The sequence below is a fragment of the Drosophila santomea genome, chromosome 2L, assembly GCF_016746245.2.
Source record: "Drosophila santomea strain STO CAGO 1482 chromosome 2L, Prin_Dsan_1.1, whole genome shotgun sequence".
NCBI lineage: Eukaryota > Metazoa > Arthropoda > Insecta > Diptera > Drosophilidae > Drosophila > Drosophila santomea.
In genome coordinates, this window is record NC_053016.2 from 4,211,362 (window position 1) to 4,225,321 (window position 13,960).

General features: G+C 40.6%; 3 protein-coding genes across 9 annotated transcripts; 1 reads left to right on the plus strand and 2 right to left on the minus strand.

Moving 5' to 3' along the window:
• Positions 1-1,496: 1,496 nt before the first annotated feature.
• Positions 1,497-3,102, minus strand: LOC120445584 (tubulin-specific chaperone C). Of its 3 annotated transcripts, none has more exons than XM_039626079.2 (2): positions 2,958-3,102; positions 1,497-2,746 (listed from the first exon to the last, which is right to left on the minus strand). In XM_039626079.2, exon 2 carries the CDS (start codon positions 2,729-2,731, stop codon positions 1,664-1,666), a length of 1,068 nt encoding a protein of 355 aa, XP_039482013.1. In that variant the 5' UTR covers positions 2,732-2,746; positions 2,958-3,102; the 3' UTR covers positions 1,497-1,663. The 3 variants fall into 3 exon arrangements, with proteins under 3 accessions (XP_039482013.1, XP_039482030.1, XP_039482022.1); XM_039626096.1 differs by having other exon boundaries at positions 3,068-3,089; XM_039626088.1 differs by lacking the exon at positions 2,958-3,102 and adding an exon at positions 2,813-2,837.
• A 136-nt stretch (positions 3,103-3,238) lies between these two features.
• Positions 3,239-4,476, plus strand: LOC120445576 (low affinity immunoglobulin epsilon Fc receptor). The gene has a single exon (XM_039626067.2). It carries the CDS (start codon positions 3,392-3,394, stop codon positions 4,466-4,468), a length of 1,077 nt encoding a protein of 358 aa, XP_039482001.1. The 5' UTR covers positions 3,239-3,391; the 3' UTR covers positions 4,469-4,476.
• Positions 4,477-4,619: 143 nt separating this feature from the next.
• LOC120445546 (nicotinate phosphoribosyltransferase) lies at positions 4,620-13,816 on the minus strand. Of its 5 annotated transcripts, none has more exons than XM_039626022.2 (12): positions 13,691-13,816; positions 12,145-12,452; positions 11,222-11,392; positions 11,034-11,160; positions 10,486-10,569; positions 10,285-10,412; positions 8,912-9,052; positions 8,683-8,854; positions 8,011-8,349; positions 5,891-6,156; positions 5,420-5,829; positions 4,620-5,355 (listed from the first exon to the last, which is right to left on the minus strand). In XM_039626022.2, exons 2-12 carry the CDS (start codon positions 12,233-12,235, stop codon positions 5,278-5,280), a joined length of 2,007 nt encoding a protein of 668 aa, XP_039481956.1. In that variant the 5' UTR covers positions 12,236-12,452; positions 13,691-13,816; the 3' UTR covers positions 4,620-5,277. The 5 variants fall into 5 exon arrangements, with proteins under 5 accessions (XP_039481956.1, XP_039481963.1, XP_039481981.1 ...); XM_039626029.2 differs by lacking the exon at positions 13,691-13,816 and adding an exon at positions 12,861-13,098; XM_039626047.2 differs by lacking the exon at positions 13,691-13,816 and adding an exon at positions 13,032-13,080.
• Between the last annotated feature and the right edge of the window lie 144 nt (positions 13,817-13,960).

Sequence of the window (13,960 nt, forward strand, 5' to 3'; positions counted from 1 at the left end):
TGTGGTATTGAAATGGGTATTGAATGGTTAAAATGTATTTGACAAGAATTTAATACATCACTTGGTTAACTCTAAATAGATAGATAGTGGATAGTAGATGGTGTATATAAAAGGTACTTACCTTTACTTTCTTTCGTTGGGAAATTTATCATAAGTATGGATCCATGTCACATATTGCGCAGCCACATTAAATTCAACTTGTATCACTTCAATATCACTACACTTAAAAAAAAACACTGTGTTTGGGATCAATAATACATATTTCAGTATTACTACACTTTAAAAAAAACACTGTATTTGGGATCAATATTTCGGCACATGTTGCCATCACCGCACTTTTTACCGCAATTATAAGATTTCTGTATGTATACATACATACATATGTATGTATGTACTTACATACGAATTGAATTGATCGCGTACGCACTATTTTAAACTATTTCCCGTCACACATTCACATGAAATGAAACCGCGCTTTTAATAGGATATTGTAGATCAAACGAGATAAGCCGAAAACCTGCAAACTACCGCGTTTTTTAATTATTTCACTTGCTGATCTTCCGTTGGTTTGCACCACACTGGTATATTTGTCCATCTGTCATTCTCCTTGCTTTACACCTCTTTATCCGCAATTGTGACAGCTCATTACCTGTGCTCTCAATTTGGCACTCTCCCCCGCCCCCTTCCTGCACCATTGCCGTTACTTGTGTAACTCGCAGTTCAATTACCTCGCTAATACGAGATGTCTCTTCCGATTCCTGCCCCTTCTTGAGCTGTAGCTACATATATGGCCATTTATTTGTGGGGATGCATGCCCCCTTAACCGCGTGTAACTCGAATTCGTTAATTATTTTGACAGTCGGCCATGTTGACAGCCGCAAAAGTCAGCGGGATGAGAGAAATGGTGAGAGAATGGGGGAGAGAGTGAGAGGGATTAACCGTTTGAGAATATGAAGAGTAGATACACTTACTTAAATAGCTACCCTAAATTTCATATCAATTTTAATGTTTTAAGTTTGAAAAACTTTGATAAGACAAAAAAAAATCTTTTCACATTAGGTTTGTACCTAATATATTTTTGCTATATATTTATTTTACTTTTGTCTTTCCAGAGCGAGCCTTATGTGTAAGTAGAGTGACCCTATTAGTGCTGAAGGCAATGACTTGAGAGGTCCTGTTGTGGCCACATGAAACTTGCATGAGGTGCCGTCTTTCGCCCGTTCCGAAATGTGTGTGGCAGCCACAGCCATTTTGGCCAACCACTGATTATGCCACATCCGAATTGGACATGTCAAATTAGCCACGACATAAACAAGAACAGATACATATGTTGTCGAAGTCAAACTTTAACTTACCCACTCCCTAGTCGAATATTAGCTGCCTAAAAACATTATAAAATTGTGACTTTACGATATTAGCTAAATAAAAAGCAGTGCTAAAATTAATTAACGAATTCACGATATTCCGCAGAGTTACAAGAATTCAGAATTGCCATATTTCGTTTTTTATATAATGGTTATTTAATCAACACGCTTATAGCTATTTACACAGATCGAGGATTAGATGTTGGCCCAGTAATTGAGGGCCGCAGCAGTTCCCAGAGCAGCCAACCGAGGATGATGCCGTAGGCTAGCCAACCGAGGAGCAGCCGCCGATGCCGCCACTAAATAATGGAGATATCCTTGACATCCTGCTTAAGTCCGCTGTTGTGGTTATTGGCAATAAAGTCCCGCCTTAGGGCGTTCCAATTCGGATCAGGATAATCCTTGAGAAGGCTCCAGTTTGGCGAGGGAACATCCGGCGAAAGCCAGTTAAAGTCGGCCACATCTGTGTAATTGTTCTGTGCCTTATTCAGGCCAGAAGCTAAGTAATCGGCCTCCAGTTCGGAATAATCGTAGTTGTACACTCCGATCTCAATATTCCTGCAATCCTCGATTATGGCCCGACAAGTGACATGCATGTATATGCGAATGGTACGGGAGGAGTGCAACCTTAGCTGCTGGCAGGCAATGGAAAGCGTGCAATCCTCGAGATTCTCGGCGAAGAAGGATCGCGCAATGGGTCCGCATAGCAGAGTGCATTTGGAGGCCCTGGAAACCTGCACTGAACCAGGATGCCCTTGCAGTTCAACCAAACAGTGGGTTAAATTCGATATTGTGATGTCCTGGCCATTCACTTTAGCAGAATCCAGGACTATGTGCTCGTTCGTTCGGTTGGCAATGGTCCAGGTGAAGTTGGAACCTTGTTTTTCCGGTACTTTACTCAGTTTCCCGTCGACTATATCCTTATTTGGGGCGACTTTTGGCTTTGCGGCTGTCTTTTTGCCACTAAAACCGAATTTTTTCTTGGGCATCAGGCGCTGGCGGGTTTCATCACTCGCGGAGGTCAGGGTGTTTAGGATATTCTGACAGGATTTGATCTTGAAATCGGGAAGGAACATGGTGGATGCGGTGAGATATCGCTGCAGATCCTGGATCTCCACGGTTATATCGGCGAAGTTTCTGGCCAAATCGGTTGGCTGGGCATTGCCGCACTGCACATCCTTCAATCGCTGCTCTATATCGATGGTTTTCTGGCTGAAAGTCTGGTAGAAGTAGTCAACGCCCTCGTTCTGCACCGTTTCCTTGGAGCGCAGCTCCGATTTCACATCCAAATAGTTCTGCCTGTCCTTGTTTCGTTTGTTCAAACGCTCGAGGATTTGATCCTTGCGATTTTCCGAGTCGCCCTCCATGATTTTGATTTTAATCTGTAAATAATATCTGGTTAAAAATCAATTTCTAGCGCACAACTTCTATTTTGCCGTATGAATCACAGTTGTTGTTGCTTTTCTTGCCAAGTTGCGCAGCTGCAGAAAAACTCGAGGAAAACCCGGCTTTCTCACTGGTCGAGTGTCATTTTGGCAATGATTGAAGTTTCAACAAGGCGAAATGCTGTTATTTTTGTTTCTGTTTAATAACCTTTTGTTTAATTTTCTCTTTATTTTGTGCAGCTGCTCACAATAACAAACTTTGCCTAATCAGTGTGAATGGTCAACAATTATGCACTAAAAAATACCACACAACATTACCGTTTAATACTCAAAGTGAATGGCGACGGTGGTAAGAAGAAGAACAGGCGCCAAGGAAATCTTAAATTTGAATTTTTAAATCTGAGAAATTTAAAATTAGAAATGAATGAATGGAACGTACAACGACCAAATGTGACGAACACAAAATAAAAGATAAATAAGTTAATGAAAGTCGGTCGCAAAAGCGAGAAATGCTTGATAAGTGCAAAAGCGGAATTAAAGTTATATATATAGCTCTTATCTCCAGTTCTCGTTTAAAGCCTTTACATAAATCCGAATCAGTACGTTTCAGGTCTTCGCTTGCAGTGGTTGTGCTATATCAGAATGTTTAAGCTTAAACATTTTATTGTGTACTTACTAATTGCCTGCAATCTGTGGGAATCCGGTACGGAATCCACCGGGAATACCCGATCCGTGTGCCTTCTGCAAGATCCGCCCAATCAGTGCGGAGAATTCTGCCTTTTGGTGCTCCAACCGCTTTTGGATCACATTGCCAAGCACCAGGAGCAATGGAACACCACCGAAGCCCTCAGACTAAACGACACCCAGTTCAAATTGGACAGGATACAAACCCAGCTGGCGGCACAAACTCTTTCCTTGGAGGATTCCGCGAAGAAAGTGCCCGGAGACATAAAGGAGAGACTGCAGAGAATGGAAAATCTGCAGACAACATTACAGGAAACTCTAAAGAAAATGCCATCTGAACTCGACGAGAGATTAACCAGAATGGAAAATCAACAAAAGTCCATCGGCGGCCAGTTGGCAAATCAGATCAATCTTACAATAGGTCATCAAGGTCAGTTGGAATCGCTGAAGAATGCAGTTCCGATAAACTTGGAAGTGAGATTGGCTCAGATAGAAGAACAGCAAAAGCTCTTTACGGAAACCTTAAAGAAAATCCCAGAGGACTTTGAGCAGAGACTGGAAAGGTTGGAGCAGCATCAGAAGGACGAGCTGACCAAGATGGCGACTCAACAGAACGCCATCCAGGACACCCTCTCGAAGATTTACATAAAGGTCTTCTGGCCGGAGTTTGAGCGAATCGGCACTAGATTGTTCTACATCAATAACAACGATGCACACGATTGGAATTCCGCCGTAGAGTACTGCCGCAAAAAGGGTGGCTATATAGCCGCCATCAAAGATGAAGAGGAGCTGGACGCCATTTCGCTAAAACTGAACGCCAAGAACTACTGGCTGGGCATAAACGACCAGAAGGACATGCACAGCTACGTATCCAAGGCATCCGGCAAGAAAATTACATTTTTCAATTGGAATAAGGGCGAACCCAACCACGGAAATAGCGATGAGCGCTGCGTTGAGCTGTTTCACAACAAAATGAACGATGATCCGTGCTCCAAAAAGAAGTATGTTATATGTCAAACTGATAATGAAGTTTAGCTGAATAGAATGTATATATGTATTTGAATAAATCTCTTACCAAACTGACTGGAAAATCGAATTTTCTTAGCGGCTTTCCTTTACTTTTTATTGTTAATCAAAACTACAGGCAAACATTTTTAAGAAGCGGTCATTTAAAGATGGCGGTGTGTGTTTTGGGTGTGTCTGTATTGCTTAGTTGGCTTACAATTATCCGGTTGAACATATATACAATTGAATTTAGTTAAATACATAATCGCAGTATGTAAAGTTATATATAAGTAGATATAGTTGTGTGCTTGATGTGTGCCCTACTGCGTGCAAATGTCCTAAAAAGCATTTGTACTTCTAACTTTCATCCTTCATCCATTGTTCGCAACATTTCAACACTTAAGTACTAGAAAAATATTAAAGACATATTTATTCCGCTCCGATATTTGGTTGATCTTAGTAACTCGATTTGGGTGTGTGATTCCTGTGCATCCTGATTCTTTTTCCGCTTTCGCTTCTCGTTTAAGGCACATTACACATTCCTGAATATGATGTGCGTTTTGTATAGTAGTAAATATTAGATAAACACGTTAAAACTATTGACTACACAATGATTTGAAATTCACTCGCTAAATTGCGTGGGCGTTTGTGCTTCATAGTCAGAGGGAAATCTTCGTGTGACGGAACGAATTCCAGTTCTATAATGCATATGACCAGCAATTGACTAAAAATATTCCACCACGACCCAAAGATCGAGGCCAATAAAAATGGAAAACCAAAAATAAGTAAATTTCTCGGAAATGTTTCAGCGCATCCTTGCCACATCCACCTTATATAGATCATGATAGCTCGCCAATGGGAGCATTCTGGAGCCACAGATCGTGAATGAAGTTGTAGAGATTATCGCTGACCGCCACCTGAAGAATATGAGACATTGTTATACCATTTTCGGGGCAAGATAGATTACAAATTAGCACATACCTTATAGGGCGTTGGGTTGAGCGTGCGCTTGTGATCGTTGCGCAGCGTTTTCAGGGAGATTTGCACCTTCTCGCGCACCTGCTCCAAGGTGGGCAGCTGCTGGCAGATCTTGCCCGACTTCCAGTACACTTTGTAGAGCGACTCCACGTGCGAGGGTATCACGTAGGCACGCTTCGACTCCTGGAACGGATGTCGGCACAGAACCTTCTGTCCCACCGCTGGTGGCGGCTCCGACACCTTCTGCAGCAGATCGATGAGGGCGTGACCATCGGCGCTGTACAGCCGATAGGCATTCTTGTTGCCCGGCATCGTCACCTTCTCCACGTCCTGGCTCAGTTTAATCCGCGGCTGGCCGTTGATCTCCACTAGCTTGTACACACATCCCAGCGCCGGTTGCCGTTGGCAGGTAACTGATGGGTAAACGTTATGTTAATGAGCATTTAGCATAAAAAGTTGTCAATAGAAATTTACCCAAATGCGTGCCAATGCCAAAGCAATCGATCTTGTGCCCCTGCTCGTTCAGGCTGAGAATGGTGTCCTCATTGATGTCGTTGGATGCCACAATGGTCAGCTTGTTGAACCATGGCACCTTGAACCGCTCCGCCACCTTCTCGAAGGTCTCGCGTGCCAGGCAGGAAAGATAGGCCAGATCCCCCGAATCGATGCGAATGCCCAGGGCATGGTATCCCAGATCGTTGAGGGCCAAAGCCACGGCACTGAAATTCAGCAGGCCACTCCTGTGGAGAAGAAAACACAAGCAGGTATTGAGTAGTCGCACTTATGGATGCCAACAAGTGCTGCTTGGTTTTTGGTTTTCAATTCAACGATAAAATTTCACTCATTTTGCTATACAATATTTGATTTTTGGTTTTGGTCACTAGGTTCAAAGCGAGAATTACACAAAACCAAATGCTTTTGTAAGTGGGGTGGAGCTAAGAAACGTGTTTCGGAACTCAAATTGGTTCTCTTCGATTTGCAAGTGCGGCTCGTTGTGTTAGAAATGTAAGCCTGGGCAAATATTATAAATTCCTTGTAAGGGAGCAGCACAAAAAGTCGAAGATATTTGGTTTTGTTGTTCAAGCCATGCAGTGTGCTCTCTCGGACGCTTTTCTTAACTATGTACAGATCATGAAACCAACGAAAAACAACATTTTTGAAAGATATCCAAAACGCTTGTCGGTCGGAAATAAAATGTTTCGGAAAATATATATGTAACAATACAAAACTGGGGCACAGAAAAACAAGATAATTGAAGTTCCAAAGAATGTTATAGAACTGAAGACGAGGACAAATAGAACGGGGTTAAGTCTATGACAGCATTAGGGTGAATCGGTGCGTGGTTTCATATCGGGTTTCGTTTTCGATTGTGTGCTTAAAACAACGTAGAACAATTTTTAATATTTTGGAATATGGCAAACAATTTTACTTTACGTTTTCCAACAAAACTGATTAGCTATGTTAATGAGCTTTTGGTTATGATCGAGGTTCAGTAGAAAATTCCATGGTTTGCATTTTCATTGCCCTTCTCTGGATTGTTTTATGCACCTGGTTATGTGTGAGCTTGAGGATCGGATATCATTTTTGAGTAGGTGAGTATATGCCATATGATATTATATCATGTTGTTGATTGCTCGTAGTGTTTTGTAGGGGTTTTTGTAGGTTGAAGACGTGTGTTTTACATACCTCTGCCAAAATAGTGCCGGAAGTCATTTGTTTACTATGTTAGGTTCGTAAATTCTTTTCATTTCTTTTCTTTTCTTTGCTTTCGATATTTTATGGATTTCTGATTCGGATTCGATTATGTATTCGATTTTATTTGTTTCACATTCACATTTAGGACGAGAAAATAAAAAGCATAATAAACAAAATTCAGTTAGAAAAATAATATTAAACGGAAAAATGTAATATGATAATTGAGCGTGTTAGTATAAGAAAGTGATACGAAATATTACACTGAAGAAAGTTGGTAGGGCAACAGGGAGAAAGCAAAAAATAAATTAAATAAAATGACTTCACCTGTTCTGGTTGGTTTTCTTTGTTTGAATCATTTGCCAGGATTATTTCCCACTCTTGAGGATTTTTGACCAATTTCGTAACACCAAAGCAGAGGACACATACATGGACATATATATATGTATGTATATTAGCTTAATATATAAACGCATATATGCATGTACGTATATGAGGTTTGAAATTTTGAATTTAGTATCGAAAATTTTGTTGAATGTATCTCCACGTCGTCATGCAAGGCTTACATTAGTTAAAATCAAAAATGGCAAGCATTTCATCATAATTCAATAGTAGAGCTAACAAAATGATCCTCGTTAAAGCTGAGAGCACCTTTAACCATCTTTCAAAAGTGATTTTTGTTAGCTCCTATTAGTAACATATGAAATAATGAGCGAAAGGTCTTAAAAAGCAGAAGAAAATGCTGTTAAAATGCAGATGTGATTTATGATTAGGTCGCATGATTAGTCAATGGCAATGGAAAGATAGATTGGGTAAATGCTTTTAAATTCAATTTTCGCCTATTTAATCTTTTGGTTTTTCTATTACTGATTGTTTGGTCTTCTTTTGATAACGACATTTACCTGAATGACTTCTCGACATATTTTGGTAGGTATGCCGTCCCATTGGACACTGTGGTTGTCTTTAAGGTTCCTGTTGCTGTTGCAGTTGTTTTCGTAGTTGTTGTTGTGCTGGGATTTGTATCTTGTATATCTGTATCTTTTGGCGATCTACTGCCATTATTCTGAGCAACGCCATTCTGATGACCATTGGTCTTATGGCCGTTAACGTGGCCAACACCCTGACCATTTTGATGGCCATTGGTCGAGGGACTTGTCTTTGGCTTTGACTTTGGCGGACTGTTCTCAGACTTGATATCATTGATAAGCTTTGGTTCTGTGTTGGCTTGTTCTGTTTCTCGGCTGTTGGTAAATACTTTGGATTATTACTCAAACGAAAGAAGGAAATGATAAGCTCAGGAAATGATCGGGATGTGGCAGGGAAATTAAAAAAAAAAACTTCATTGCAGCCATGTTAGCTATATATAATAGTTACTCTGGATTTGGGGTTTTTGTAACTGGCTGGTGCACGTCTCGAGAGTCTCAAATACAATACGAAATATAACAAAGAAATCCATACTCAAAATAACGAGGGTAAGAAGAGGGTTACCGGGAATGTTACGGGATAACATCACAAACGTAGGAAAAACCGAAAACTAAAACCGTTCCGAGAGAATCTGCCTAAAAGCGAAATACCTCTTAACATCGTACGTATCGACAAGTGCCATGAATCCATCAGGGAATGCGATGGCATAGGACACCATCGCTGCCAGTTCTCCCTCACTGGACTCCTCCGTAGAAACGTCCAGCAGATGGGACAGCAATGCCCGGTGCCTGATGGCGTGCTCCAATAAATCTTCCAGAATACCTAGAAAATACAGATTATTATTCTGATTTCTTAATGCTTCGTACAGCATTTACTCACCTGTTTGCTTGTGCTTAATCAGACGCGTCTTTAGTTCTCCAATGCTACTAAAACTAGTGATATAGGCATGGGCATGGGTTCCCTTCACGGGTATGTTGAAGAGTTTTCCAGCCAGCACATTGGAGGTGCCATCAAAGCCGCCTGGTAAGAGAAGAAATAATCGTATAATTTATATAAGCATTAAGGTGAAATATGTTTACCCAAGGACACAGAGACGATTTGAAATTAAGTTGCAAACCTTACAGCTAACTTTTAAATACCCGCTTAATGGTCTCTTTTCATTATATTCCTCCATTAAGAGCGGAAATTCCGGCTATAAACATTTCAATTTTCCCTGAGTTTATCAGAAAGAAAAGAAAACCTTGACAGGAACCTTGACGCCACGCGAAGTCATCCATTGATTTGGGGTGATACTATATAGATGATGTATGTACAGTCCAAGAACGATGTGGAACGCATTAAAAACTTCGAGCGTTGCTTGGCAAACAAACGAAACCGAAAAAGTTACGATGTGTGAGCGCCAATTGAGTGGCTCCGGAGCAGCGTTTACCATGTTCAAATCCGGATTCGATGGGTACCTGGCACCGATATATTACATGGATTCGATATACATGGACACCCCACGTAGGCGTTGCGTGTGCCACCCACTTTGGGCACTTTACTGCTGCCCGGGCGCGCATTTAGTTTAACACATAAACTAGAGTTCTTGAACTTTGTCGCGAGTGGAGCAGGTGGAGCCAGCGATGGCGGAGAGCCGGAAGCCTTGATGAAGGCGGAGAATTACTCATAGTTCGGAGGGAGGGCCTTGAGAAATGGCAAAATCGGAAATCAGAGTCAGCGAGGCCTCAGCTCCTGACAGTGACACGTGCTTTGCATGCATGCACATCATAAAAAGTCAGGCAGACTCTGGCATACGAAAAGCACCGACTTCCTGCAGACCCTTCAAAAGGATCAATGCATAAGATATGATGGATATGGACTACTTAAATGCCCTGTGATATACATATTTTCTGCTGGACAAAAGGTATTGTTTAAGCGCAGACAAATAAAATGTTTAATTAGCTCATTTTGCTTTTATAAAGGATAAATAACATCTCAAAACTTCATTCACTGTCGTTCTGACTCTGTAAACTGACACACATAAATGTGAGTTTCTCAAAAAAGGTGACTGTGAATAAAGTTTGTTCGAATCCTGACGATTCCCATACCCATATAATTTTTAATTGATAATGAGCTGTCTGCATGCAATTTGGCAATGCCGAAAAAATATTCATATCGCACACGGCTGACCTTACTTGTCACGATTTTTTAGAGCTCCCTGAGTTTCAGAGAATGGGGCGTGTGAAAGTTCATATTTGTTGGAGGTGTAGTACCTGTGTAGGAGTATTTCGATGCGGATAGACCTCCATCTGGTCCCTGGGCACGACGCAGTCCAAATTCCAATAGTTTGACATGTTTGCCAGCTACCATGCGATAACGGGCTGCATTGGTGGCCATCAAACTGTTTTTGTTTGAAAAGTTGAGGTATTATTAGGAAGTTTCCAGATAGTGGAAGATATAAAAGCAATGCATACCTGGCATAGTTTACCAAGGTGAGAAGTGTCGTCTCCAGCAGCTGGACTATGATCAAAGGTCCCTCGATCTTAATGATAGGTACTCTAAAAGTAGAATAATACAGTTTATGAACACGTCTAACTTATCTGGAGTGTTTAAAGTTTACATAATTTCGGGGTTATCTTATAACTTTGTTTTCAGATAACAACATTGATGGAGGTAAAATATCTTAAATCTTATCAGCTGCTAAGATGATGACTACGTGTTATGGACATAAAATAATATTAAGATAAATATGTGCTCACTGTTATGGTGACGCTTCTAAAAATATCTTTAAAACTTAAAGATACGTTCTAAAATGAGTTTGTTTTAAGGTACATAGTCTTTGAGCATTTATGTATATGCTTTAAATGTATGTTAAGCGTGTACTTTGTCTATACCAATAACAGATGATAGCTAAACTAATATCTGCTGGAATTGCCTAAACTTATATCACACTATAAAGCCTATCATCATTCATATATGTATATAGACATGTACTAATTTGATGAATCCCACGCAAACGCACCGTGGAAAGGCTACTGTGCCCTCATCAATGGCATACAAGGTGACATCCCGCGCCGTCAGATTGCCGAGGTACTCAAAAAACTCGTGCTCAATGCCCTCGGGCAGTGTTTGCTTCAGGTATTCGATATCTGAAAGGGTTAAATATAGTTGATTAACGTATTAAAATTAAAATCAAAATATTGCACTTACCGCTCTGGGAATAGTGGAAGCTATCCAGGAATTTTAGGCACTCCTCGAGGCCGGCGAAAATCGTGAATTCCCCGTGGAATGGATTGTTGCGAAAGAACAGATCGAATACCGCCGTATCATCGGTTTTATCGGATTTCCAATAGGCATAGGCCATCGTTATTTGGTACAAGTCTGTAAAATGGTGGGTAAAATTATCATTATAAGGTTTCAGTTCAACAAATAGAGACTTTGTTGTACATTATTTAACGATTCTATGGGTTTAACTTAAGTAGGTTCCTCTGTACAAAGTGTTCAGCCTAAAACTTAATATAGATAAGATAGCCTGGAGAGTCAATTGCTGGTGGTGCTAATTAACGCCTCCCGAATATATGAACACGAGCCCGAAAATGAAATGCAAATTCTTATCTAAGTGCAAAGACCTAAAGATCGGTTCTATTTTATTTTTTTGTTTGCGCTCGTGTCTGCATTGCCTAAAAATATATGCGGCATCTATGTATGTACATAGATATATGTATGTATACCAAGTGCAATAGTCGTAAAAAGCCGGCAAAAACACCGCATATCGCGCCAAAGAGTCTGCCGAAATGTCAGTGGGCTTTAAAGATTAGAAATTCTATACATATATATTCCAATATATTCGTACTATTTCGGGATGAATTGAACAAATTTGTTTAAAAGGAATCGCGTTGAGCAGTAAGTAAGTTAGATAAGTTTGTTCATAATGGAATAATAATGCTGCCTATCATTTCTTAGTAAAGTGAATGAATATTAGTTACGATTTCAGTTTTTTCCTACTACTTAGTGATTGTTGAATATTAGTTACAATTTCAATTTACTTAGTGATCGTTGAATAGTAGTTACAGCTTCAGCTCTTTACCACTACCATGGCGCCATCTGTTGGCGGCAACTAGCGCGTTACTCACCAGTGAGCAGGGGCTGGACAACTCCATTCTGGTTCATCCGCCCGCGATCCATAAACTGTCCGCCCGCACAGCCCAATTCACGGTCGTTCATTTTGTGGCCGATCTGTGGAATCTCGGGCTATATCAGCTATATCTGCAATATCTGCTATATCTGCGATATCGATGTGAACGGCTAGGGGGATCCGCAATTCTAGCTGGCTCGTTCACACGCGCAATTAATGTGCCAAATAAACAAAATAATTAGTTGCTCTCGTCCGCTGGCCCGTTTTTTACACAAGTGAATGCCGTTGAACTTTGAGTTTGTTTATCTGCAAGTGACACCGAAATTGTTTTGCAATTGTCGCTGGAGGAGGATTGTAAATTGTTTGGCCGAAATGACGTAAGAAAAGCGAGCTCGTTGTAAATACATAGTTCTCCATAAATAATGCAATTGAATCAATTATGAACGTTTGTACTAATTATGAAGACTGTGCGTTACCCATTAATTGTACTTATGAATTGAAACTTGCTTTTGTTTAGACTTTCAATTCAGTTCGTTGGTAAATAAGTTAAACAACTTGATTTTAAAGAGTTTAAAGCTTTTTCTTAGTTGCCAAAACAAAGTTTTAATCTCTGTTGATTGTTTAGTTATTCACTTAAGAGTCCAAACTAAAGCAATTATTAATTATTCGAGCTCTATTGGTTTGGAAAACATAAGGGCTATCATTTCACAATACCCGTCTGACGAAACTAAAACGCAAATAGGCGAAGATTTTTGAAATGCAAATGAACAACGAGCTAATTAGCATACGAAAATGAAACCCGATTTTTGTCTATAGCTATGTGCGTTATCAATTTTTAATCAAATAGCACGATTCGAGGCGTTTTGATAACGCGAACGGTAATACTTTTTCACTCGAGCAAGGATCTCTGGTTTTTCGCTTTTCGCTTTTTCGCGCGCTGAACTTTTCCGCTCGACTTTTGAAGTTGAATTGAATTCGAAAATCACAAAAGCAAACGGGTTAAACGAAAGAGAGTGCCCCGAAAAAAGAGAGAGCGAGAGAGAGGGAGAGAGAGCGAATTGCAGTTTTTTGTTTGCTGTGAGAATTTGTTGATTTTTGTTTTTGTGTTGCCATAGGCAGCCGGTTGGCTTTATTTTGCCTTTTATTTTGTTAGCTTTTTATTCGATTTAGTTGTTGTTGTTTTTTTCGGATTATTGGCAAAAAACAATGTTAGATTACACACAACGTGTTGCTGCATGTTGAAGGTTGCGTGAAGGTCGCGCCACACAGGCGCCCACCACGCACACACACACAAAAGGGGGGCGGTAAGCCGAGCGGAGTGGGCGTTACTGCCACTCCCCCTTAAAAAGAGGCGTCGAGGGCGTGGGCGGGTGGGTTCTGTATGCACTTTCACTTTTTTTGCGCACACTTCAATTCAACTTTTTAATAGGCGGTTGTTCTGCCTTCGCACCACAAATATTTTATTGCGAGGGTGCCAATAATGCTTGTGCCAATATAATTTCATTTATCAGCAGCTTATCAGCTGGTTTACCACGTTTATTTACGTTTTTTGTTCGGTTTCCGTCCGCTTAATATACTAAAAGGTTAAATAATTTTATTTCATTCACTGAACGCTCGCGCACGCTCTTCTTCTTCTCTGGCGAGCAGCTGATTCCGCTGTTGTGGGTTGGCCAAGGCTGCGAAGTTGGCGCTTTTATCGCCATATTTAGCTTTTTAGGCCAACACAGCGAAAGTCGCGTTTTATGTGTTTTCGTTTTATAGAAAAATTCGATAAACTGGCTAAACATTCTAACACTAACCATTTCATCATATTT

Coding starts and splice junctions, on each gene's coding strand:
- LOC120445584 (XM_039626079.2), bottom strand. CDS start 2,731: ATGGAGGGCGACTCGGAAAATCGCAAGGATCAAATCCTCGAGCGTTTG.
- LOC120445576 (XM_039626067.2), top strand. CDS start 3,392: ATGTTTAAGCTTAAACATTTTATTGTGTACTTACTAATTGCCTGCAAT.
- LOC120445546 (XM_039626022.2), bottom strand. CDS start 12,235: ATGAACGACCGTGAATTGGGCTGTGCGGGCGGACAGTTTATGGATCGC. Junction 11,161..11,221: donor CTTCCACTATTCCCAGAGCG/GTAAGTGCAATA, acceptor TAACCCTTTCAG/ATATCGAATACCTGAAGCAA. Junction 8,855..8,911: donor GATTAAGCACAAGCAAACAG/GTGAGTAAATGC, acceptor TGTATTTTCTAG/GTATTCTGGAAGATTTATTG.